The following is a 25,531-nucleotide window of genomic DNA, read 5'->3' on the forward strand; positions in this document are numbered from 1 at the left end:
CAAAATATTTAAGTGCCTTTCAATGGGATATTATAGTAGATGCGAAGCGCACCGGTTAGTGTCAAGAACTGCAACGCTGCTGGGTTTTTCATGCTCAACAGTTTCCTGTGTGTATCAAGAATGGTCCACCACCCAAAGGACATCCAGCCAACATGACACAACTGTGGGAATCATTGGAGTTAACAAGGGCCAGCATCCCTGTGGAACGCTTTCAACACCTTGTAGAGTCCATGCCCTGACGAATTGAGGCTGTCCTGAGGGCAAAACTCAATATTAGCAAGGTGTTCCTAATATTTGGTATACTCAGTGTATAATATTCACTCGGTAGTATATATGATGGACTGAAAACAATCCTCTATATAAACTGCAAGCAGTTCATGCCCATTCAAATACAGTAGATACACACACTACTCTGTATACAGCCTAGTCAAATGTGCTACATCAAAACCATGACATGTAAAACTACTACTGCAGGAATAACTACAGGGCATTGTGCTCAGGCCCAGAGGTAAGACCCAGGACAGACACAGTGTCCTTTCACTGCAAACCATGACCAAGTCAAAGCACAAACCACAGATAGCACATTTACAGACAGCCCATAGTCGGTCCATCAGTTTACACAAAGGCCCACTCAGTGCTTATAATGTTCCTTAACACGAACAGAAAGTGCAGTATGAAAACATATCCCAGACATTTTTGGCTTTCGGAAATAAAACACTGAGAATATACAGTAATAACAGAGTGGCTGAAAGAAAGACAGAAAAGAGGACAGAGTGATGTGCCGGGCACATGACTTTCACGACACAAACCTTATTAGGACAAATGTCCAAATCCACAGGTAGTCAGACGCTATAAAACCCATAACATAACACTGCTTAACAGACATGTCAAATGCTTCAAAATGTACATCACATACATAATTAACAACGAAACATGTAGAACAAAAAACAACTGTGGGAAGCATTGGTTTTGTGTGTTATGTGTTTTGTAAATCAACATAGCATTAAGTTCTGGGTCCATACATGTTAAAAGATCAAGAAATGCTAGAACGATGAGCTCCACCCTCTCTCTTTGCAAGTTACGGGCAGAATGTCCCTCCTGTTCCCGAATTTCGAAAGATACTAACAACTGCGAAATCGTGATTTATTGAAAAACACTGGAACTACTGCTACTCTTATATTACGCATCCCATTCAGTCCCGACAGATTCTCTCGTTTTACACGCATAATCTTTCCACGAGAGATTCATCTAAATAAAAGCTTTCTATGCAATGCCAACGATACATAAAGATGCTACAAACTACAAGCACAACAGACGAACAGACTACAACTCTAAACAAATAAGCACGGGTGAAAGTAAGGTGGTTCGGTACGGCGTCCTGGCAAAACATGAGCCTATCACAGTAGTGGACACATAAAATCTGTCCTAATGTCAATCGGCAAATGGCATGACACTTTTTGGTGTTTTGTGTAACAGATGTCTCTTTCCATTCACCACTGTTTGGAGGTTGGAAATATGTTGCGAGTGGATGAACATGCGTGGGTAGCCTAGTGAAGGAGCCCTTTGAAGTGAGTGATTGACAATCATATGAAAAAGCATGATGGGTTGTGTTTATGCCACAATAAAAAAGGTAATAATTTTAAAAGTTAAATACAAATCTTCACGACTAGGCCCACAGAGATCATATTGAATTAATAGGGATTCTATATGTAATTCTATGATTAGGCCCATAAAAAGTATGGGGTGCTGGGCAGGTAATGTGAAGATGACTAACCCCTGACCCCACGGTGGGGGGCGAACTCATACGTTGGACCTAAAAGAGGCCCTGATGACCCAGATGGTGAAGACCAGCAGCTGGATCTTGAGAATGAGATATGACAGCACATTGTCCTTCAGCTGCCCGAGAAGACTCTGGCCCAGTGAGAACACCAGTAACATCTAGGACCACACCACAAGACCAGCACCAAAGACCCACACAACACAGAGACAGATGGAGAAATAGGCAGAATGGAGAGAGAGCAACATGTGAAGAAGGTAGTGGGATTAAGGAAGGAAGACCAGGGAGGTGAAAATGGTTTGGGTAACTTTTGGAAGGAGAGGAAACATGGTGAGATTTCAGTCGCTTTTACCTCTTTCAGACGCTCCATGTCTCTGAGGTAGAATCCAATGTAGAAAAGACTGAGGTAAGAATTTACAAACTGAAACTGCAGATAAAGAAACAAAACATGTGAGTTGAAAAACTTGAGAGAAAGTATAAGTGTGGATTCTGTATTTCAATCATTTGTCATGTGAAAAGTGAGTCCAATTTCCATGTAATAAGGAAGAAGATGACACCACTCACAAGAACCATTTTGATGATGAGATTTTTCTCATAGGCACTCTGGAGTCTGTAGTTTTCTGTGGGGGAAGAAATATAATGTCAGCATTCACAGAAATAATCATCATCACCTGAATAAAATAAAATAAAATAAAAAATATATATATAAAAGAAACATCCTCTCACTGTCAAATGTGTTTATTTTCAGTAAACTTAACATGTGTAAATATTTGTATGAACATAAAATTCAACAACTGAGACATAAACTGAACAAGTTCCACAGACATGTGACTAACAGAAATTGAATAATGTGTCCATGAACAAAGGGGGGGGGTCAAAATTAAAAGTAACAGTCAGTATCTGGTGTGGCCACCAGCTGCATTAAGTACTGCAGTTCATCTCCTCCTCATGGCCTGCACCAGATTTGCCAGTTCTTGCTGTGAGATGTTACCCCACTCTTCCACCAAGGCACCTGCAAGTTCCTGGATATTTCTGGGGGATGGCCCTGGCCCTCACCCTCCGATCCAACAGGTCCCAGACGTGCTCAATGGGATTGAGTTCCGGGCTCTTCGCTGGCCATGGCAGAACACTGACATTCCTGTCTTGCAGGAAATCACACACAGAACGAGCAGTATGGCTGGTGGCATTGTCATGCTGGAGGGTCATGTCAGAATGAGCTTGCAGGAAGGGTACCACATGAGGGATGTTGTCTTCCCTGTAACGCACAGTGTTGAGATTGCCTGCAATGACAACAAGCTCAGTCCAATGATGCTGTGACACACCGCCCCAGACCATGACGGACCCTCCACCTCGATCCTGCTCCAGAGTACAGACCTCGGTGTAACGATCATTCCTTCGACGATAAACGCAAATCTGACCATTACCCCTGGTGAGACAATACCACGACTCGTCAGTGAAGAGCACTTTTTGCCAGTCCTGTCTGGTCCAGCGACAGTTTGTGCCCATAGGCGACGTTGTTGCCGGTGATGTCTGGTGAGTACCTGCCTTACAACAGGCCTACAAGCCCTCAGTCCAGCCTCTCTCAGCCTATTGAGGACAGTCTGAGCACTAATGGAGGGATTGCGCATTCCTGGTGTAACTTGGGCAGTTGTTGTTGCCATCCTGTACCTGTCCCGCAGGTGTGATGTTCGGATGTACCAATCCTGTGCAGGTGTTGTTACACGTGGTCTGCCACTGCGAGGACGATCAGCTGTCCGTCCTGTCTCCCTGTAGCGCTGTCTTAGGCGTCTCACAGTACGGACATGGCAATTTATTGCATGGCCACATCTGAAGTCCTCCTGCCTCCTTGCAGCATGCCTCAGGCACTTTCACGCAGATGAGCAGGGACCCTGGGCATCTTTCTTAAGGTGTTTTTCAGAGTCAGTAGAAAAGCCCCTAGTGTCCGAAGTTTTCATAACTGTGACCTTAATTGCCTACCGTCTGTAAGTTGTTAGTGTCTTAACGACCATTCCACAGGTGCATGTTCATTAATTGTTTATGTTTCATTGAACAAGCATGGGAAACAGTGTTTAAACCCTTTAGAATGAAATTTTTTTTACAAATTATCTTTGAAAGACAGGGTCCTGAAAAAGGGACGTTTATAAACGCACTACCGGTCAAAAGTTTTAGAACACCTACTCATTCAAGGGTTTTTCTTTATTTTTACAATGTTCTACATTGTAGAATAATAGTAAAGACATCAAAACTATGAAATAAGACATGGAATCATGTAGTAACCAAAAAAGTGTCAAAATCTAAATATATTTTATATTTCAGATTATTCAAAGTAGCCACCCTTTGCCTTGATGATAGCTTTGCACACTCTTGGCATTCTCTCAACCAGCTTCACCTGTAATGCTTTTCCAACAGTCTTGAAGGAATTCCCACATATGGTGAGCACTTGTTGGCTGCCTTTCCTTCATTCTGCGGTCTGACTCATCTCAAACCATCTCAATTTGGTTGAGGTCGGGGGATTGTGGAGGCCAGGTCATCTGATGAAGGACTCCATCACTCTCCTTCTTGGTAAAATAGCCCTTACACAGCCATATGTGTTATTTCATAGTTTTGATGTCTTCACTATTATTCTACAATGTAGAAAATAGTAAAAATAAAGAAAAACCCTTGAATGAGTAGGTGTTCTAAAACTTTTGACCAGTAGGGTGTGTGTAATATATATATATATATATATATGTGTTGTTCTGCCTTAGTACTCAGGAATCAACTGTCAAGCTTGACAGATGAGTGCTCTGTGTGTGTGTGTGTGTGTGTGTGTGTGTGTGTGTGTGTGTGTGTGTGTGTGTGTGTGTGTGTGTGTGTGTGTGTGTGTGTGTGTGTGTGTGTGTGTGTGTGTGTGTGTGTGTGTGTGTGCATACGTGCGTTCATGTGTGTGTTTGCCTGCGTGTTCTCACCCATGTTGTTGAGCCAGCAGGCTATCTTCCGGTACACCTCGTCACAGGCGGTCACAGTGATGGCCAGCATGATCTTAGGGATGAACCTGGCCAAGCGAGGTACCTCCTTGATCCCCATCACAAACTCCTGTGAGACAACAACAGCTGCCTAATATTGTTGCAATCCTCGCTAATATGAGCCATGTTACAATTCCCACCAAGTGGGCTAACTCTATTGGCACAACGCATAGGGTGTTGACATTTCATGGCAGCGACCCGTTACAATCAATTCCACAGGTATATTTCCCTTCAAATCCTTTCTACGGTTGAAGGAAATTTTCTTTTGTAGGGTTGTTAAATTCAATTCAACTTTCTCAAAATTCCCAGGTTTTCCAGAAATCACAGTTGGAAGCTTTCCTGGAATGATGAAGGAATAAGCACAAAATACGCAATACTCCAACCAGGATTTCTGGAAAACCTTTTTGGGAAAGCTCCCTAGACACTAGGAAAGCAGTTATGTAGGTAGAGCAGCAGCAGCCAGAAGGAGCAGTACTGACATACCTGCAGCTCGAAGCAGATGAGCATGGCCAGGAAGACAAAGCAGAGACAAAGGAGACAGATGGGCAGGCTGACCAGCCACCTGAACATCCTCCTCCTCCACGGAGGGTAGTATAACTCCTCACAGCCTGTTATGGGACTGCACCGCTTCACGCCCTGCAGGGGGGAGGGGGCGAGAGAGGAGATGGGGCAAGAGGGAAAGGGTGAGAGAGAGGGTAAAGGGTGGGAGGAAAGAAGTGGAGGGAAATGGAGAGGGAAGAGAAAAGCAAGAAAGGGTAGAGCTTCCGCTTTCAAGAAGCGGGACTCTTTTTTATTTAACCTTTATTTAACTAGCCAAGTCAGTTAAGGACAAATTCTCATTTACAATGACCCGGACGACGCTGTGCGCCGGCCTATGGGACTCCCAATCACGGCCGGATGTGATGCAGCCTGGATTTGAACCTGACTGCTGCGCCACTTGGAAGCCCCTAAAGCTTAGAACCCGGAAGCTTATAAGAAATCCCGCTATGCCATACGACGAACCATCAAACAGGAAAAGTGTCAATACAGGACTAAGATCGAATCATACTACACCAGCTCCAACGCTCGTCGGATGTGGCAAGGCTTGCAAACTATTACAGACTACAAAAGGGAAGCACAGCAGAGAGCTGCCCAGTGACACGAGCCTACCAGGCGAGCTAAATTACTTCTATGCTCGCTTCGAGTCAAGTAGCACTGAAACATGCATGAGAGCATCAGCTGTTCCGGACGACTGTGAGATCAGGCTCTTTGCAGCCGATGTGAGTAAGACCTTTAAACAGGTCAACATTTACAAGGATAACCAGGACGTGTACTCCAAGCATGCACTGACCAACTGGCAAGTGTCTTCACTGACATTTTCAACCTCTCCCTGTCTGAGTATGTAATACCAACATGTTTCAAACAGACCACCATAGTCCCTGTGCCCAAGAACACTAAGGTAACCAGCCTAAATGACTACCAACACGTAGCACTCATGTCTGTAGCCATGAAGTGCTTTAAAAGGCTGGTCATGGCTCACATCAACACCATTATCCCAGAAACCCTAGACCCACTCCAATTTGCATACTGCCCTAACAGATCCACAGATGATGCAATCTCTATCGCACTCCACACTGCCCTTTCCCACCTGGACAAGAGGAACACCTATGTGAGAATGCTACTCATTGACTACAGCTCAGCGTTCAACACCATAGTGCCCTCAAAGCTCGTCACTATGCTAGGGACCCTGGGACTAAACACCTCCCTCTGCAACTGGATCCTGGACTTCCTGACAGGCCGCCACCAGGTTGTAAGGGTAGGTAACAACACATCCGCCACACGGAGGCCCCACAGGTGTGCATGCTCAGTCCCCTCCTGTACTCCCTGTTCACTCATGACTGCACGGCCAGGCACAACTCCAACACCATCATTAAGTTTGCCGATGACACAACAGTGGCAGGCCTGTTCACCGACAACGACGAGACAGCCTATAGGGAGGAGGTCAGAGACCTCGCCGTGTGGTGCCAGGACAACAACCCCTCCCTCAACGTGATCAAGACAAAGAAGATGATTGTGTACTATAGGAAAAGGAGGACCGAGCACGCCCCCATTCTTATTGACGGGGCTGTAGTGGAGCAGGTTGAGAGTTTCAAGTTCTTTGGTGTCCACATCACCAGCAAACTAACATTTTCCAAGCACACCAAGACAGTTGTGAAGAGGGCACGACAAAACCTATTCCCCTTCAGGAGACTGAAAAGATTTGGCATGGGTCCTCAGATCGTCAAAAGGTTCTACAGCTGCACCATCGAGAGCATCCTGACTGGTTGCATCACTGCCTGGTATGGCAACTGCTCGGCCTCCGACCGCAAGGCACTACAAAGGGTAGTGCATACGGCCCGGTACATCACTGGGGCCAAGCTTCCTGCCATCCAGGACCTCTATACCAGGTGGTGTCACAGGAAGGCCCTAAAAATTGTTAAAGACTCCAGCCACCCTAGTCATAGACTGTTCTCTCTGCTACCGCACGGCAAGCGATACCGGAGCGCCAAGTCTAGGTCCAAAAGGCTTCTCAACAGCTTCTACCCCCAAGCCATAAGACTCCTGAACTAATCAAAGGCCTACCCAGACCCCTCTTTTCCGCTGCTACTCCTCTCTGTTATTGACTATGCATAGTCACTTTAACTCTACCTACATGTACATATTACCTCAATTACCTCGACTAACCGGTGCCACCGCACATTGACTCTGTACCGGTACCCCCTGTATATAGCCTTGCTATTGTTATTTGACTGCTGCCATTGAATTATTTGTTACTTTTACTTTTTATTTCTTACTTAACACTTATTTTTCTTAAAACTTCTTTGTTGTTGGTTAAGGGCTTATAAGTAAGCATTTCACTGTATTCGGTGCATGTGACAAATAAAATGTTATTTGATTTGAAATGTTCTCATGTCCTCCTCACCATAAACTGTGTCCGTGGTTCCTCTAGGGACTCGTTAGGGGTATCCAGCGTACCCCACTTATAGGCTAGCTCCGCCCCCCTCCTCTTCCACCTCTCCAGGAACAGCGTGGCCCACACCACGTTGAACAGAGCAAACACTACACAGCAGATATCACGACTTGTCTGAGAGAACACACAGAGAATACACAGGTGAATATTTAAATAGGAAACGTGTAACCTCTATAACACCTGTGCAAAAACTAAAGGAGTACTGGAGGAAAAGGAAAACGTCTTAGGAAGAAATGGGATCATCATATCTGAGGTTACTTCAAAACACTTTCTACATTTTCAAGTGTCAACAGTTCGATATCTCACTCTGTGATTCAGTTGAAAAGGCTAACATTGTTAGAGCAGATGAGTGTATCACAATTAACATCTGTGTGTCTATGTCCTAAACGTGTTCCAGACAGTGCACTTGAAAAGTAAGTGGTAAGTAAGCCTTGGACAAGTAAGGCTTGTCCGAGCCAGAACTGCCCATAGGGGCAGAATCTTATAGTGCCTTCAGAAATTATTCATACCCCTAGACTACCATATTTTGTTGTGTTACAGCCTGAATTCAAAATGGATTATACACGCAATACCCCATAATGACAAAGTGAAAACCAGGGGTTGGAACCGGTTCAGGAAACAGAACAGAAAACCGTAAAAGAACACAATTTTTCCAGTAACAGAAACGTAACCTGAAACGAAAGTGATCCATACTGTTCCCAGAACAGAACCGTTACTTTTAAAGCATGGAAACCGGTTAATAACATTGTTTTACGTTTCAGACATTTTTTCTAGTCCCACAACAAAATACAACAAAGCACCTATGCAAAGCCCTCCCTCTGTCACTCAGAAACTTATACCAGTGTGTCACGCCCTGATCTGTTTCACTTGTCCTTGTGATTGTCTCCACCCCCTCCAGGTGTCACTGATTTCCCCCAGTGTATTTATCCCTGTGTTTCCTGTCTATCTGTGCCAGTTTGTCTTGTATGTTTCCAAGTCAACCAGCAGTTTTCCCATTCTCCTTTTTCTAGTCCAAGGGTTTTGACCCTTGCCTGTTTCTGGACTTTGTAACTGCCTGCCTGACCATTCTGCCTGCCTTGACCACGAGCCTATCTGCCACTCTGTACCTCCTGGACTCTGATCTGGTTTTGACCTTTTGCCTGTCCACGACCATTCTCTTGCCTACCCCTTTGGATTAATAAACATGTTAAGACTCCAACCATCTGCCTCCTATGACTGCATCTGGGTCTTGCCTTGTACCTTGATAAGTATCTGCCTGCAAGCTGAAAATCTTTGTCTGTGCGTGTTTAGGCTACCTGCTCCTCCCCCTTCCGAAGCATAGGCTACTATACTTATGTTACAAGCTTGATTCAGAAGATAGGGAGAGATATTTGTAATTAGTAGAGAAGAATGGATTCACTTTTTCAATGCTAGTTAAGGATACAATAGGTCTATTTATCACATTGGATTTATTAACTAAAAAAAGGTAAGACGTGTTTTTAATTCTTGTGCTGGTCTGCACACACAAGCTTGCTAGCTAGCTCAAAGGACATTCAAGGTTCCTCCATAGAAGCCGCTCCTTCTAGGTATAATTCATATAATGCATGTCATAACAAGATGCCCAGCGATTCAAGCCTCCTCCTCAATCCTCATTCACTCTCTCCCCACCCACAAAATATAAGTCGCATATTGCAGCATAGGCTACACTTGTCTGTCCATCACGTATGTAAACAACTAGCTTGCCTGCTCTATCCGCACAGATTGAAGTAATTTAATGAGCTAAATGTAAAAACCTGTTGATTTCACAGGTTAAAAAAGGAACAGAATGGAACAATATAAAACGGGTACTTTTTTGGGGTCGAACCGGTTCGGGACTTTATTTTGCCTGTCGGAACAGTGGAACGAAAACCCCCAAAAATGGTGGTTCTGTTCAGATCAAAACAATTGAAAAATTATTTTTGTTCCAACCCCTGCTAAAAACATTAGATTTTTTGTGTGCACATTTATTGAAAAATAAATACAGCAATATCTAATTTACATACAGTATGTATTCACACCTCAATACTTTGTAGAAGCACCTTTGGCAGTGATTACAGCTGTGAGTCTTTCTGGGTGAGTCTTGAAGAGTTTTCCACACCTGGATTGTGCAACATTTGCCAATTATTATTTTCAAAAATATTCAAGCTCTGTCAAATTGTTTGTTGATCATTGCTAGACCACCATTTTCAGGTTTTGTCATAGATTTTCAAGTAGATTTAAGTCAAAACTGTAACTTGGCCAATCCAGAACATTTATTGTTTTGTTGGTAAGCAACTTCAGTGTCGATTTGGCCTTTTGTTTAGGTTATTTTCCTGCTGAAATGTGAATTAATATCCCAGTGTCTGGTGGAAAGGAGAATGAACCAGGTTTTCCTCTAGGATTTTGCCTTAGCTTCATTCCATTTATTGTTTATGATAAAAACTCCCCAGTCCTTAACGATTACAACAATATGCATAACATGATACCACTACCACTATGCTTGAAAATATGGAGAGTGGTATTCAGTAATGTGTTGTATTGGATTTACCCCAAACGTAACACTTTGTATTAAGGCCAAAAATGTAATTGCTTTACGATTTTTTTTGCATTATTACGTTAGTGCCTTGTTGAAAACAGGATGCATGTTTTGGAATATTTTTATTCTGTACATGCTTCCTTCTTTTATTTCTGTCAATTAGTTTGGTATTGTAGAGTAACTACAATGTTGTTGATTCATCCTCAGTTTTCTCCTATCACAGCCATTAAACTGTAACTATTTTAAAGTCACCATTGGCCTCGTGGTGAACGCCACTGGCCTCCTCTCCTGCAACTGAGTTAGGAAGGATGCCTGTATCCTTGTTGTGACTCTGTATTGATACACCTTCCTAATTGTAATTAATAACTTTACCGTGCTGAAAGGGATATTCAATGTCTGCTGTTTTTTTTCCCCCCATCTATTAATAAGTCCCCTTCTTTGCAAGGCATTGGAAAATCGTATTGTGTGAATCCATTTTAAATCAGACTGTAACACAAGAAAATGTGGAAAAAGTCAAGGGGTGTGGATACTTTCTGAAGGCAATCTATCTCCTGTTTCTGTAGTGAGACAACTTGATATACAAGTACACGCCGTGGACAGGATGCTAGAAAAGGCACTTGATAAGGCCCAGTGTGAAAGTCACCTGATCAGACTCCGTCAGAATCCAGAGCACAAAGCCTATGACAGCAGGATACAGCATAGATGTGGTGTAGAACCCCAGCCAGGCAAAGTACATGGCTATCTTCACCCCAAAGTAATCATGAATATCATCTAGATACACCACAGAGGGACCGAGGGAGAGAGACAGTTATCAATGAAACATTTATAATTCAATTCAACATACAATTCTGTGAGTGAAGAAACTTCTTCTGGTGAGTTTTGGCCTCGGTTGACCTTAGGTTTAAGGTCACATGAACCACATATACAGTTGAAGTCGGAAGTTTTCATACACCTTAGCCAAATACATTTAAACTCAGTTTTTCACAATTCCTGACATTTAATCATAGTAAACATTCCCTGTCTTAGGTCAGTTAGGATCACCACTTTATTTTAAGAATGTGAAATGTCAGAATAATAGTTGAGAGAATGATTTATATCAGCTTTTATTTCTTTCATCACATTCCCAGTGGGTCAGAAGTTTACATACACTCAATTAGTATTTGGTAGCACTGCCTTTAAATTGTTTAACTTGGGTCAAACGTTTCGGGTAGCCTTCCACAAGCTTCCCACAATAAGTTGGGTGAATTTTGGCCCATTCCTGACAGAGCTGGTGTAACTGAGTAAGGTTTGTAGGCCTCCTTGCTCGCACATGCTTTTTCAGTTCTGCCCACACATTTTCTATAGGATAGAGGTCAGGGCTTTGTGATGGCCACTCCAATACCTTGACTTTGTTGTCCTTAAGCCATTTTGCCACAACTTTGGAAGTATGCTTGGGGTCATTGTCCATTTGGAAGACCCATTTCCGACCAAGCTTTAACTTCCTAACTGATGTCTTGAGATGTTGCTTCAATATATCCACATCATTTCCCTTCCCCATGACGTGGTCTATTTTGTGAAGTGCACCAGTCCCTCCTGCAGCAAAGCACCCCCACAACATGATGCTGCCATCCCCGTGCTTCACGGTTGGGATGATGTTCTTCGGCTTGCAAGCGCCCCCTTTTTCCTCCAAACATAACGATGGTCATCATGGCCAAATCGTTCTATTTTTGTTTCATCAGACCAGAGGACGATTCTCCAAAAAGTACGATCTTTGTCCAGATGTGCAGTTGCAAACCATAGTCTGGATTTTTTATGGCGGTTTTGGAGCAGGGGCTTCTTCCTTGTTCCAGGTTATGTCGATATATGACTCGTTTTACTGTGGATATAGATACTTTTGTACCCATTTCCTCCAGCATCTTCACAAGGTCCTTTGCTGTTGTTCTGGGATTGATTTGCACTTTTCGCACCAAAGTACGTTCATCTCTAGGAGCCAGAACGAGTCTCCTTCCTGAGCGGTATGACGGCTGCGTGGTCCCATGGTGTTTATACTTGCTTACTATTGTTTGTACAGATGAACGTGGTACCTTCAGGCGTTTGGAAATTGCTCCCAAGGATGAACCAGACTTGTGGAGGTCTACAATTTATTTTCTGAGGTCTTGGCTGATTTCTTTTGATTTTCCCATGATGTCAAGCAAAGAGGCACTGAGATTGAAGGTAGGCCTTGAAATACATCCACAGGTACACCTCCAATTGACTCAAATTATGTCAATTAGCCTATCAGAAGCTTCTAAAGCCATGACATCTTTTTCTGGAATTTTCCAAGCTGTTTAAAGACACAGTCAACTTAGTGTATGCAAACCTCTGACCCACTGGAATTGTGATACAGTGAATTATAAGTGAAATAATCTGTCTGTAAACAATTGTTGGGAAAATGACTTGTGTCATGCACAAAGTACGTGTCCTAACCGACTTGCCGAAACTAGTTTGTTAACAAAAAATTTGTGGAGTGGTTGAAAAACGAGTTCAACTGTACATCATGAAAGATTCACCCAGCACAGCCTGACTGCACTCACAATTCACTTACCGCAAACACTAGTCTACCAAGACGGAGGAAAAGTACACAAACAGTTCTTTGTGTGTAAGAGTGTTAATTGGGGAGAACGGGCTTGTGATAATGGCTGGAGCAGAAAAAGTGGAATGGTATCAAACGCATCAAACACATGGTTTCCATGTGTTTAATGCCATTCCATTCACTCCATTCCAGCCTTTTTTTATGAGCCGTCCTCCCCTCAGCAGCCTCCACTGGTACTGACCTAGTGGCTGTTTCTCACACACGGCCTGCACCCAGGACTTCATCAGCTGACTGAGGATCCTCTGCTCGTGGAGAGGAAACACCTTCTGGATCACGCCCCGCACACTTAGCTCTGGGACTGGTGGAACACGCATACAAACATGAATTCTTATTTTCAAACACACAGAGTACAAAGTGGTACACATAGAAGCATTCAGGAGCACACACACACATGCACGCACACACACACACACACCGGTATACAGTATTAAGTATGTTATTGGGATTAACACAGTGCTGGGTATAAACAAGTTACACAACATTATTTACTTCACGGTGACTAACAAAGGCAAAACAAACAACAAATGCTGCTCACTGATTGGCTGTCCCTCCAGGAACTGTATGTTGTGAAGCACCTCTCCATTCTTGGCACGTAGATTGTCGAGCCAGTACTTGATGATGCTTTGCCTCTCCTTGAGGAGAGATAGGGACCGACTGGTCAGACAGAATCAAATCTTCAGGTTCTCAGACAAGGTTATTCATCACACAAGTCTGTGTGTGTGTGCGTGTGTGTGTGTGTGTGTGTGTGTGTGTGTGTGTGTGTGTGTGTTGACCTGTGATGTGAAGAAGCATAGTTCACTCTCAATGTTCTCATAGATGTAGTCTTCTTCACAGGAGAAGCTGCGTGTTCCTCCCCCAAACTCTGGCTTCACTGATTTCCTCAGACCCATCACCTCTGCCCCACGCAACAGACTGAGACACAGGGAGAGAGAGTAAGAGGGAGAGAGTTAGGGAAACACACACAGGCTTCCACAGGCCCACAAGGCTGGAGCAGAGTTGGGATGGAGAAACACACACTCACAAACCAACAGAGGGGCACAGAGTGACAGACAAGCAAACAGACAGGTGTTAGACACTCACACACACACTCACACACATACAATAAAAACAAGAACATACACACAAAGATTGGAATACATGGTCTAATGTGAATAAGACCTGTCCTGGCATGCCACGCATCTGATAAGAATTCCATATGACACATCCCATGATAGATGCACATGAAGGGACCAAATAACACTGAACAGAGCAGCAAAGGAAAGCCTGAGTAAACTCTGAATGACAGCATTCTAGAATGACAACAGTATCTATTCTAGGTTCTACTTCGCCTCTCCTCTCCTCTCCTCCTTTAATCCTATCTCTAGAGGCTGACTATGCAGTTGTGCTCTGTTCTCTCTGCAGAATGATAAGCCCAACTCACACAGCTACACACACACACCTGACTGAGGCCACACTTCTATTAGCTGGCATTTACCAGCACACATCTATCATACTGTTATGGCACTCTCGGGTCGTGAATGAAACTGCTTTACAATATAGTCCATAGTACTGAACTCAACAATGACTGAAACCGATCAACGATCTAAGAAGAAGGATTATATCTATTTATAGGGTAACACAGACTGCATTTACTCAAATCCACAATTTCTTATCCAGATGAAGCCAGTATGTTTTAGAGAGGTATCCTACTACTGCCAAGACTCTTTACGAGGGGTCGTGACTGAACACGTCCAAGCACCCAAGCTTCTATTGGATTAAAAGTTAAAATAGCCTTATTTTCCTTTCAATTCAAGAAGTCTTTACCTGCGTGTAGTGTCCCGTTGTCATTGGCCACTGCTAACCTGGGTTAAATAACCAAGTCTAATACTGCTGAGAGGGCTAGCCTAGCAAGTTGTACTCTATGCAGCTTGCGCTATGCTAATTTAGACAATAATATATCACCAGTAATGAAAAATCCAGCCCTGCTTGCGGGAAAAAAAAGCAAACTCAGACCTAGTGAATGGATTGATGAATGTTGCCATCTGCTAGAAGATAAGTACGATAAGCAAGAATTTCAATAAGCATTTTTCTATGGCTGGCCATGCTTTCCACCTGGCTACCCCTACCCTGGCCAACAGCTCTGCACCCCTCGCAGCAACTTGCCCAAGCCCCCTCCCCGCTTCTTCTTCACCCAAATCCAGATAGCTGATGTTCTGAAAGAGCTGCAATATCTGGACCGCTACAAATCAGCTGGGCTAGACAATTTGGACCCTCTCTCTCTAAAATTATCTGTCAAAATTGTTGCAACCCCTATTACTAGCCTGTTCAACCTCTCTTTTATATAATCTGAGATCCCTAAAGATTGGAAAGCTACCGCGGTCAGACACTCTAAACCCAAACTGTTACAGACCTATCTATATCCATCCTGCCCTGCCTTTCTAAAGTCTTTGAAAGCCAAGATAACAAAACAGATCACCGACCATTTTGAATCCCACCATACCTTCTCCATTATGCAATCTGGTTTCAGAGCTGGTCATGGGTGCACCTCAGCCACGCTCAAGGTCCTAAACAATATCCTAACCACCGTAGATAAAAGACAGTACTGTGCAGCCATCTTCATCGACCTGGCCAAGGCTTTCGACTCTGTCAATCGCCGCATTCTTATCGGCAGACTCAAAAACCTTGGTTTCTCAAATGACTGCCTCCCCTGGTTCACCAACTCCTTCTCAGATAGAGTTCAGTGTGTCAAATCGGAGGGCCTGTTGTCTGGACCTCTGACAGTCTCTATGGGGTGCCACGGGGTTCTCAGGCCTACTCTTTTCTCTGTATATATCAATGATATCGCTCTTGCTGCTGGTGAGTCTCTGATCCACCTCTACGCAGACGACACCATTCTGTATACATCTGGCCCTTCTTTGAACACTGTGTTAACAAACCTCCAAACGAGCTTCAATGACATACAACACTCCTTCCGTGGCCTCCAACTGCTCTTAAATGCTAGTAAAACTAAACGCATGCTCTTCAACCGATTGCTGCCCACACCTGCCCGCCCGCCTAGCATCACTACTCTGGACGGTTCTGACTTAGAATATGTGGACAACTACAAATACCTAGGTGTCTGGTTAGACTGTAAACTCTCATTCCAGACTCACATTAAGCATCTCCAATCCAAAATTAAATCTAGAATTGGCTTCCTATTTCGCAAACAAAGCCTCCTTCACTCATGCTGCCAAACATACCCTCGTAAAACTGACTATCCTACCGATCCTTGACTTCGGCGATGTCATTTACAAAATAGCCTCCAACACTCTACTCAGCAAATTGGATGTAGTCTATCACAGTGCCATCCGTTTTGTCACCAAAGCCCCATATACTACCCACCACTGTGACATGTATGCTCTGGTTGGCTGGCCCTCGCTACATATTCGTCGCCAAACTCACTGGCTCCAGGTCATCTGTAAGTCTTTGCTAGGTAAAGCCCCGCCTTATTTCAGCTCACTGGTCTCCATAGCAACACCCACCCGTAGCACGTGCTCCAGCAAATATATTTCACTGGTCATCCCCAAAGCCAACACCTCCTTTGGCCTCCTTTCCTTCCAGTTCTCTGCTGCCTATGACTAACAAATTTCAAAAATCACTGAAGCTGGAGTCTTATATCTCCCTCATAACTTTAAGCCAGCTGTCAGAGCAGCTTACCGATCACTGCACCAGTACACAGCCCACCTGTAAATAGCACACCCAACTACCTCATCCCCATATTGTTATTTATTTGCTCTTTTGCACCCCAGTATCTCTACTTGCACATCATCATCTGCACATCCATCACTCCAGTGTTAATGCTAAATTGCAATTATTTCACCACTATGGCCTATTTATTGCCTTACTTCCCTAACCTTACTAAATTTGCACACATTGTACATAGATTTTTCTATTGTGTTTTTGACTGTACGTTTGTATATCCCATGTTTATCCCATTTATCCCTTTGCTTTATCTTGGTCAGGTCGCAGTTGTAAATGATAACTTGTTCTCAACTGGTTAAATAAAGGTGAAATAAAAATAATAATAAAAATAAGTGAACGCGTATCATTTTCTTTTAACCTTCTATCTCACGACTATTAGCATTTCCATATCACTTTCATGGTTCAACACACGTTTGAATCGTTTCAGCAGCAGTAAATGAGATTACATACATTAGCTTTTCTATCGCATTCATTTAGGTGATCCAATACACCTGAGATTGAGCGTGCAAGTATGTGTGACTGTGTGTATGTGAGATTGTGTGCACACACATGCTGGTACAGCCATCTGCCTTGAGCATTTTTTCAGTTACGCACACTGACACACTTACAGAAAGCTCTCTCTCTCTCTTTCTCATCACTCCGTTCACTTGTTAAGAGGTGAAAGCCACCCGTAAATCACTCGGGATAGGATAGTCAAGAGCCCTTGAAAACAGATCAGTCAGCACAGCAGACATCATCTAACACAGAGTGAACTGCATTGTGGGGTAGTGTGGCTAATGCCCTCTGCGCTGTTACTTTGGTTGTTGAGTATTTACCCAGAGTCATCTCTAAATCCCCTGGTATTTACCCAGAGAGGTAAGATACAGCATAATAGTATCATGTACAGTACAGCGTTTAGAAAGAGTTGAAGCTATTGTAGAATGTAAGTCCTTCCAACATTCTACAATGAAATTCTTGTAAACTTTCCCCAAATTCCCTGGTTTTCCAGAAATCCGGGTTGGAACATTCCTGGAATAATGAGAAATGAAGGAGGTAATCTGGGAATCCTCCAACCAGGATTTCTGGAAAACCAGGGAATTTTGGGAAAGTTACCAAATCTAGGTCCAGATATCTTAGCAGTGGTTGTAATACACTCACATACAGCAAAGGGAGGCCACACTAGTATTGCTAATACACTAACTAACCTTCTGCTGTTGATGTAGGAAATGTTCTATTTATGGTCAGTCAAGACACTAATTCAAACAGGTTTACTAAAGCCTCGGTAACTACCCTCTGTCCCAGGATCCATTTAGATGCTAACAATAATAAATGACAATTATTTCATACTGCAGCACATAAGGTCATTGTCTATACTGTACATTAGCTGACCATGCCCCCCCCCCCGGGGTTCTTACTTCTCATAGGTTGCCGTAACGAAGAAGGCATGGACGCGCGTGCGTTTGTGATGTCGGATCTGGATGTTGAGTTCTGGAATGCCCAGACGCAGGTGGTTCAGTAGCCATAGCAACGTGTGGTCATCTGTCTGGTCTGTCACAGGAAAGCAATAGAATGGAGATTAAACACACACAGTACATGCATGATTAAAAAAAAAATACAATTATTTGGTTACATCATCATAATAACGGTTTTAATGAAAATTCCAACCTTCGAGATATTAACAACAGTTTTACTGTGAAATTGTTCCACATAAACCAACACAGAAACACTGTTTTTAATTAAACTCAGACGTAGCATCATTATCTCAAAAGAGTAAATAACCCATATTAGTATCATTACTTTCACACTAGCCTGGAGCGATGAGTGCGTGTTGTCTAAAGAGCATTATGTTCCAGTAATGACTGAGAAGAGTAGCACAAGCATATCTATGTACTGGGATGGCTAATGTTGCTATTACACTATCACCATTCATAAAGTCAGGCCACAGAGACCAACATGAAAAATTACTTCTGCGTACTTCTGCTTTTTCAAAGTGCATGGATGGCCGTGCAAACGTGTAGGTAAACAAAAACAAAGAGACACCTGAGAAAGTCATGAGGATGTCACAGTTCTCAGTGGGCACGGTCTTCATCCAGGACTTATGAGACATTATGTACCTCCCAGCCTGCAGCAGCCGCTTCCCAAATAACTTATCTAGAGAGGAGAGAGAAAGAGACATAGAGAGAAAGAGAATCACAACGACAGTCACCTTTCAATAGTGAAGCAGACAGACAGATTAGGACACTTCTTTTCGAACTGTCAGTCAGTGCTTTTCTCCCCCCACACACATCCTTTCCACACACATCCTATCTGCCAAACACACAGTGCATTTGTAAAGGATTCAGACCCCTTGACTTTTTCCACTTTTGTTACATTAAAGCCTTATTCTAAAATGGATTAAATATTTTTTTCCCCTCATCACTCTACACATAATACCCCATAATGACAAAGCAAATACAGTTTTTTAATGTTTTATGTTTTCAGAAACACATAATTTACATAAGCATTCAGACCATTTCCTATGAGACTCAAAATTTAGCTCAGGTGCATCCTGTTTCCATTGATCATCCTTGAGATGTTTCTACAACTTGATTTTTAGTCCACCTGTGGTAAATTCAATTGATTGGACATGATTTGGAAAGGCACACACCTGTCTGTACAAGGTCCCACAGTTGACAGTGCATGTCAGAGCAAAAACTAAGCCAAGAGGTCAAAGGAATTGTCTGTAGAACTCTGAGATCTGGGGAAGGGTACTAAAAAATATCTGCAGCATTGAATGTCCCCAAGAACACAGTTGTCTCCATCATTCTTAAATGTAAGAAGTTTGGAACCACCAAGACTCTTCCTAGAGCTGGCCATACGGCCATACTGAGCAATTGGGGGAGAAGGGCCTTGGTCAGGGAAGTGACCAAGAACCAGATCTTCACTCTGACAGAGCAAAATAGTTTCTCTGTGGAGATGGGAGAACCTTCCAGGACAACCATCTCTACAGCACTCCACCAATCAGGCCTTTATGGTAGAGTGGTCAAACGGAAGCCACTCCTCAGTAAAAGGCACATGACAGCCCGCTTGGAGTATGCCAAAAGGCACCTAAAGGACTCAGAAATTCTCTGGTCTGATGCTGTGGGGAATTTTCCAACAGGACAACAACCCTAAGCACACAGCCAAGACAACACAGGAGTGGCTTCGGGACAAGTCTCTGAATGTCCTTGAGTGGCCCAGCCAGAGCCCGGACTTGAACCCGATCTAACATCTCTGGAGAGACCTGAAAATAGCTGTGCAGCGACGTTCCCCATCCAACCTGACAGAGCTTGAGAGGATCTGCAGAGAAGAAGGGGAGAAACTCCCCAAATACAGGTATGCCAAGCTTGTAGCGTCATACCAAAGAAGACTCAAGGCTGTTATCGCTTCCAAAGATGCTCCAACAAAGTACTAAGTAAAGGGTCTGAATACTTATGTAAATGTGATATTCCGAGCTGACAAGGTAAAACTCTGTCATTCTGCCCCTGAGCAAGGCAGTTAACCCACTGTTCCCAGGGCGCCGATGACATGGATGAAAATTAAGGCAGCCCCCCGCACCTCTCTGATTCAGAGGAGTTGGGTTAAATACGGAAGACACATTTCAGTTGAATGCATTCAGTTGTACAACTGACTAGCTATCCCCCTTCCCATTTTCACTTTATTTCTTTTTTTTTGCTAAAAATAAATAAAAATAACAGTTTTTGCTTTGTCATTATGGAGTATTGACAAAGCAATTTAATCCATTTTAGAATAAGACTGTAACGTAACAAAACGTGGAAAAGGTCAAGGGGTCTGAATACTTTCCGAACGCATTGTACACCCGTCCCCTCTCTATCTGTCAGAATTAAATGTCACCCTACTTCCCTCTGCAACATAAGAGCGAGCGAGTCGAACTTAACCCCTACCTTTCTGGGAGACATTGTCAACACGCTCTTTCTCCTTCTACATTGTCAACACTGACTATCTCTCTCTCTATTACTGTGTATGTGTATGCGTGTTCATGCACATACATGCGTGCATGCATTCATTCCTATAAGTGTGCCTGCATGTGTGCGTGAGACCATACACACACACACACAATGTGTGGCAATTTGCATATACTCCAGAATGTTATGAAGAGTGATCAGATGAATTGCAAAGTCCCTCTTTGCCATGCAAATTAACTGAATCCCAAAAAACATTTCCACTGCATTTCAGCCCTGCCACAAAAGGACCAGCTGACATGTCAGTGATTCTCTTGTTAACACGGGTGTGAGTGTTGACAAGGACAAGGCTGGAGATCACTATGTCATGCTGATTGAGTTCGAATAATAGACTGGAAGCTTCAAAAAGGAGGGTGGTGCTTGGAATCATTGTTCTTCCTCTGTCAATCATGGTTTCCTGCAAGGAAACACGTACCGTCATCATTGCTTTGCACAAAAAGGGCTTCACAGGGAAGGATATTGCTGCCAGTAAGATTGCACCTAAATCAACCCTTTATCGGATCATCAAGAACTTCAAGGAGAGCGGTTCAATTGTTGTGAAGAAGGCTTCAGGGAGCCCAAGAAAGTCCAGCAAGCGCCATGACCATCTCCTAAAGTTGATTCAGCTGCGGGATCGGGGCACCACCAGTGCAGAGCTTGCTCAGGAATGGCAGCAGGCAGGTGTGAGTGCATCTGCACACACAGTGAGGCGAAGACTTTTGGAGGATGGCCTGGTGTCAAGAAGGGCAGCAAAGAAGCCACTTCTCTTCAGGAAAAACATCAGGGACAGACTGATATTCTGCAAAAGGTACAGGGATTGGACTGCTGAGGACTGGGGTAAAGTCATTTTCTCTGATGAATCCCCTTTCCGATTGTTTGGGGCATCCGGAAATAAGCTTGTCCGGAGAAGACAAGGTGAGCGCTACCATCAGTCCTGTGTCATGCCAACAGTAAAGCATCCTGAGACCATTCATGTGTGGGGTTGCTTCTCAGCCAAGGGAGTGGGCTCACTCACAATTTTGCCTAAGAACTCAGCCATGAATAAAGAATGGTACCAACACATCCTCCGAGAGCAACTTCTCCCAACCATCCAGGAACAGTTTGGTGACGAACAATGCCTTTTCCAGCATGATGGAGCACCTTGCCATAAGGCAAAAGTGATAACTATGTGGCTCGGGGAACAAAACATCAATATTTTGGGTCCATGGCCAGGAAAATCCCTAGACCGGAATCCCATTGAGAACTTATGGTCAATCCTCAAGAGGCGAGTGGACAAACAAAAACCAACAAATTCTGACAAACTCCAAGCATTGATTATGCAAGAATGGGCTGCCATCAGTCAGGATGTGGCCCAGAAGGTAATTGACAGCATGCCAGGGCAGTTTGCAGAGGTCTTGAAAAAGAAGGGTCAACACTGCAAATATTGACTCTTTGCATCAACTTCATGTAATTGCCAATAAAAGCCTTTGACACTTTTGAAACGCTTGTAATTATACTTCAGTATTCCATAGTAACATCTGACAAAATATCTAAAGACACTAAAGCAGCAAACGTTGTGGAAATTAATATTTGTGTCATTCTCAAAACGTTTCTGTTTCTCAAACTAGACAAACTAGCAACGGGTGTGGCTGAAATAGACGAATCCACTAATTTGAAGGGGTGTACACATACTTTTGTATATATACTGTATCTTCTATAAATCATATATCAGGAGTTGAACTAGATACCACAGCCCTATAATCACCTGCCACATTAAAACACTTCTTCTCTGACCAGTCCACCGTGACCTCTAGCCATATATCTGATTTATACCAGCACTAGTCAAACAGTCAACAAAGCTAATCACCAGTTGAATTAGGTGGTCTAGAGTGTATATTTGGAATATATATCAAATATGTTGAATAGCTAGGGGTCCCCAAGTACTGGTTTGAGAAATACATTGTTCAGCTCTGTGTGGTTCTGCTTCCTGGAACAGACTGAGGATGAAAGAGGGGCAGAGTAGGACTACTTCCTGGAAAGAATGCCCAGGGGGTGTTCCAGAGAAATAAAAATAGCCCCATACTGTCAAGGTGTACATAGCAAAGGTAAAATAAGGTTCAGATTGTTCATCTGTAACACTAGATAACCTTCATGCATGCATCACTTTGATACATAGGCAGTCTGAACACGCAGAGTTGAATTTGGAGTTCTTACAGAGATAGTTAAGGAATTTCATCCCACTGGGCACACTGGTTGAATCAACATTGTTTCCACATCGTTTCAATGTGGAATAGACGTTGAATTGACATCTGTGCCCAGTGGGATTTTGTTTCAGGATGTTATTCTATTCCAAATAGTGATTTAACAAATGAAAACAATAGAAACAAAACGTAAAAAACATTTAACATTTAGAAGTTAAGAGTTATTATTCACAGTCTCTAAATCCATCCTGTTCCCCATGCAGTTGCAGTTTGGCAGAAAAAGAACAGCCTGACAAGCATTCTAATGAGGCCTGTATTCACTGCTCTAGACACACACACACACACACACACACACCCCTTCTGAAAGCCAACACCTCCACAATACCTCGATTTATGAACCTCACTGACAGGCACACTGCTGTGCATCTTACGTGTGTGTGGGTTTTAGTGTGTGTGTTCGTCTCTGTGTTTGGGTAATGCTCATAGGAAAACCCATTTCACACTGGTGGTGTCTCCATTTTTATTTAACTAGACAAATCAGTTAAGAACAAATTCTTATTTACAATGACGGCCTACCCCGCCCAAACCCGGACGACGCTGGGCCAATTGTGCGCCGCCCTATGGGACGCCCAATCACAGTCGGTTGTGATACAGTCTAGAATCAAACCAGGGTCTGTAGTGACACCTCTAGCACTGAGATGCAGTGCCTTAGACTGCTACGCCACTCAGGAGCCCCCATTTGCCCAGACATTGCCCATCAGGACTTAGGTGGGGACATTTTGCCAGTCCCCACAAGGAAAAAGGTTAGGCTTAGGGGTTAGGTTTACAAGTAGGGTTAGGGTTAGATTTAGGGTTAAGGTTAGCTTTAGGGAAAATAGGATTTTGAATTGGAATCAATTGTTTGTTCCCGACAAGGATAGTAAAACAAATGTGTGTGTGCTCTGCTCACATGGCTCCCCTGCAAGAGGTCGTAATTTCCACCAAATTACCATGGAGAGACAAGCGCACCTGACACCATGCTGCTGAAGAGACAGAGGAAAATACAGCCCCTATCAACAGACCCAGGGTCAGCAGTCACAGACAAACTCAAGCATTTTACTGGGAAATCACTGTTCTAGGAACAGGGCTTATCTAGCGACAGCTAGGCCAAGGCACCCTGCTCTGTTATGTGTACTCAAGTATGGGCTCCACTGATCTATCACCATTCCGGTATTGTTGAAAAATATTACATACGGTACCAGTCAAAAGTTTGGACACACCTACTCATGCAAGGGTGTTTTCTTTAGTTTTACTATTTTCTACATTGTAGAATAATAGTGAAGACATCAAAACTATGAAATAACACATATGGAATCATGTAGTAACCAAAAAAGTGCTAAATCAAAATATATTATACATTTTAGATTCTTCAAAGTAGCCACCCTTTGCCTTGACAGCTTTGCACACTCTTGGCATTCTCTCAATCAGCTTCACCTGGAATGCTTTTCCAAAAGTCTTGAAGGAGTTCCCACATATACTGAGCATGTTGTTTTTCCTTCACTCTGCAGTCCAACTCATCCCAAACTATCTCAATTGGGTTGAGGGATTGTGGAGGCCAGGTCATATGATGCAGCACTCCATCACAGCCTGGAGGTGTGTTTTGAGTCATTGTCCTGTTGATGATAGTCCCACTAAGCGCAAACCAGATGGGATGACGTATCACTGCAGAATGCTGTGGTAGCCATGCTGGTTAAGTGTGCCTTGAATTCTAAATAAATCACTGACAGTGTCACCAGAAAAGCACACCCACACCATCACAACTCCTCCTCCATCCTTCACGGTGCGAACCACACATGCGGAGACCATCCGTTCACCTACTCTGCATCTCACAAAGACACGGCGGTTGGAACCCAAAATATAGAATTTGGACTCATCAGACCAAAGTGTCTCGTGTTTCTTGGCCCAAGCAAGTCTCTTCTTCTTATTGGTGTCCTTTACTAGTGGTTTCTTTGCAGCAAATCGACCATGAAGGCCTGATTCACGCAGTCTCCTCTGAACAGTTGATGTTGAATTGTGTCTGTTACTTGAAGCATTTATTTGGGCTGCAATCTGAGGTGCAGTTAACTCTAATGAACTTATCAACAGCAGAGGTAACTCAGGGTCTTCCTTTCCTGTGGCGGTCCGCATGAGAGCCCGTTTCATCATAGCGATTGATGGTTTTTGCAACTGTACTTGAAGAAACGTTCTTGAAATTTTCTGGATTGACTGACCTTCATGTCTGAAAGTAATGATGGACTGTCGTTTCTCTTTGCTTATTTCGAGCTGTTCTTGCCATAATATGGACTTGGTCTTTTACCAAATAGGGCTATCTTTTGTATACCACCCCTACCTTGTCACAACAACTGTTTGGCTCAAAACCATTAAGGAAAGAAATTCAACAAATTAACAAGGCACACCTGTTAATTGAAATGCATTCCAGGTGACGACCTCATGAAGCTTGTTGAGAGAATGCCAAGAGTGTGCAAAGCTGGCATCAAGGCAAAGGGTGGCTACTCTGAATAATCACACAAATAAAATACATCTTTGTCACGCCCTGACTGTAGAGAGCTTTTTATGTCTCTATTTTGGTTTGGTCAGGGTGTGATTTGGGTGGGCATTCTATGTTCCGTTTTCTATGATTTGTATTTCTGTGTGTTTGGCTGGGTGTGGTTCTCAATCAGAGGCAGCTGTCTATCGTTGTCTCTGATTGAGAACCATACTTCGGTTGCCTTTTCCCAC

General features: G+C 43.4%; 1 protein-coding gene across 1 annotated transcript in view; it reads right to left on the bottom strand.

The window, feature by feature from the left end:
• LOC139577573 (anoctamin-8-like) overlaps positions 1-25,531 on the bottom strand; it is a 64,070-nt gene that overhangs the window by 12,182 nt on the left and 26,357 nt on the right. Inside the window, exons 2-12 of the mRNA XM_071404681.1 lie at positions 18,655-18,765; positions 18,030-18,162; positions 13,689-13,827; positions 13,451-13,547; positions 13,097-13,213; positions 10,948-11,075; positions 7,724-7,885; positions 5,266-5,418; positions 4,726-4,852; positions 2,342-2,397; positions 2,130-2,204 (exon numbers count right to left, since the gene is read on the bottom strand). Coding sequence (XP_071260782.1) covers positions 2,130-2,204; positions 2,342-2,397; positions 4,726-4,852; positions 5,266-5,418; positions 7,724-7,885; positions 10,948-11,075; positions 13,097-13,213; positions 13,451-13,547; positions 13,689-13,827; positions 18,030-18,162; positions 18,655-18,765 — 1,298 coding nt within the window. The remainder of the gene's footprint in view (positions 1-2,129; positions 2,205-2,341; positions 2,398-4,725; positions 4,853-5,265; positions 5,419-7,723; positions 7,886-10,947; positions 11,076-13,096; positions 13,214-13,450; positions 13,548-13,688; positions 13,828-18,029; positions 18,163-18,654; positions 18,766-25,531) is intronic.

The sequence above is a fragment of the Salvelinus alpinus genome, chromosome 6, assembly GCF_045679555.1.
Source record: "Salvelinus alpinus chromosome 6, SLU_Salpinus.1, whole genome shotgun sequence".
Classification (NCBI taxonomy): domain Eukaryota; kingdom Metazoa; phylum Chordata; class Actinopteri; order Salmoniformes; family Salmonidae; genus Salvelinus; species Salvelinus alpinus.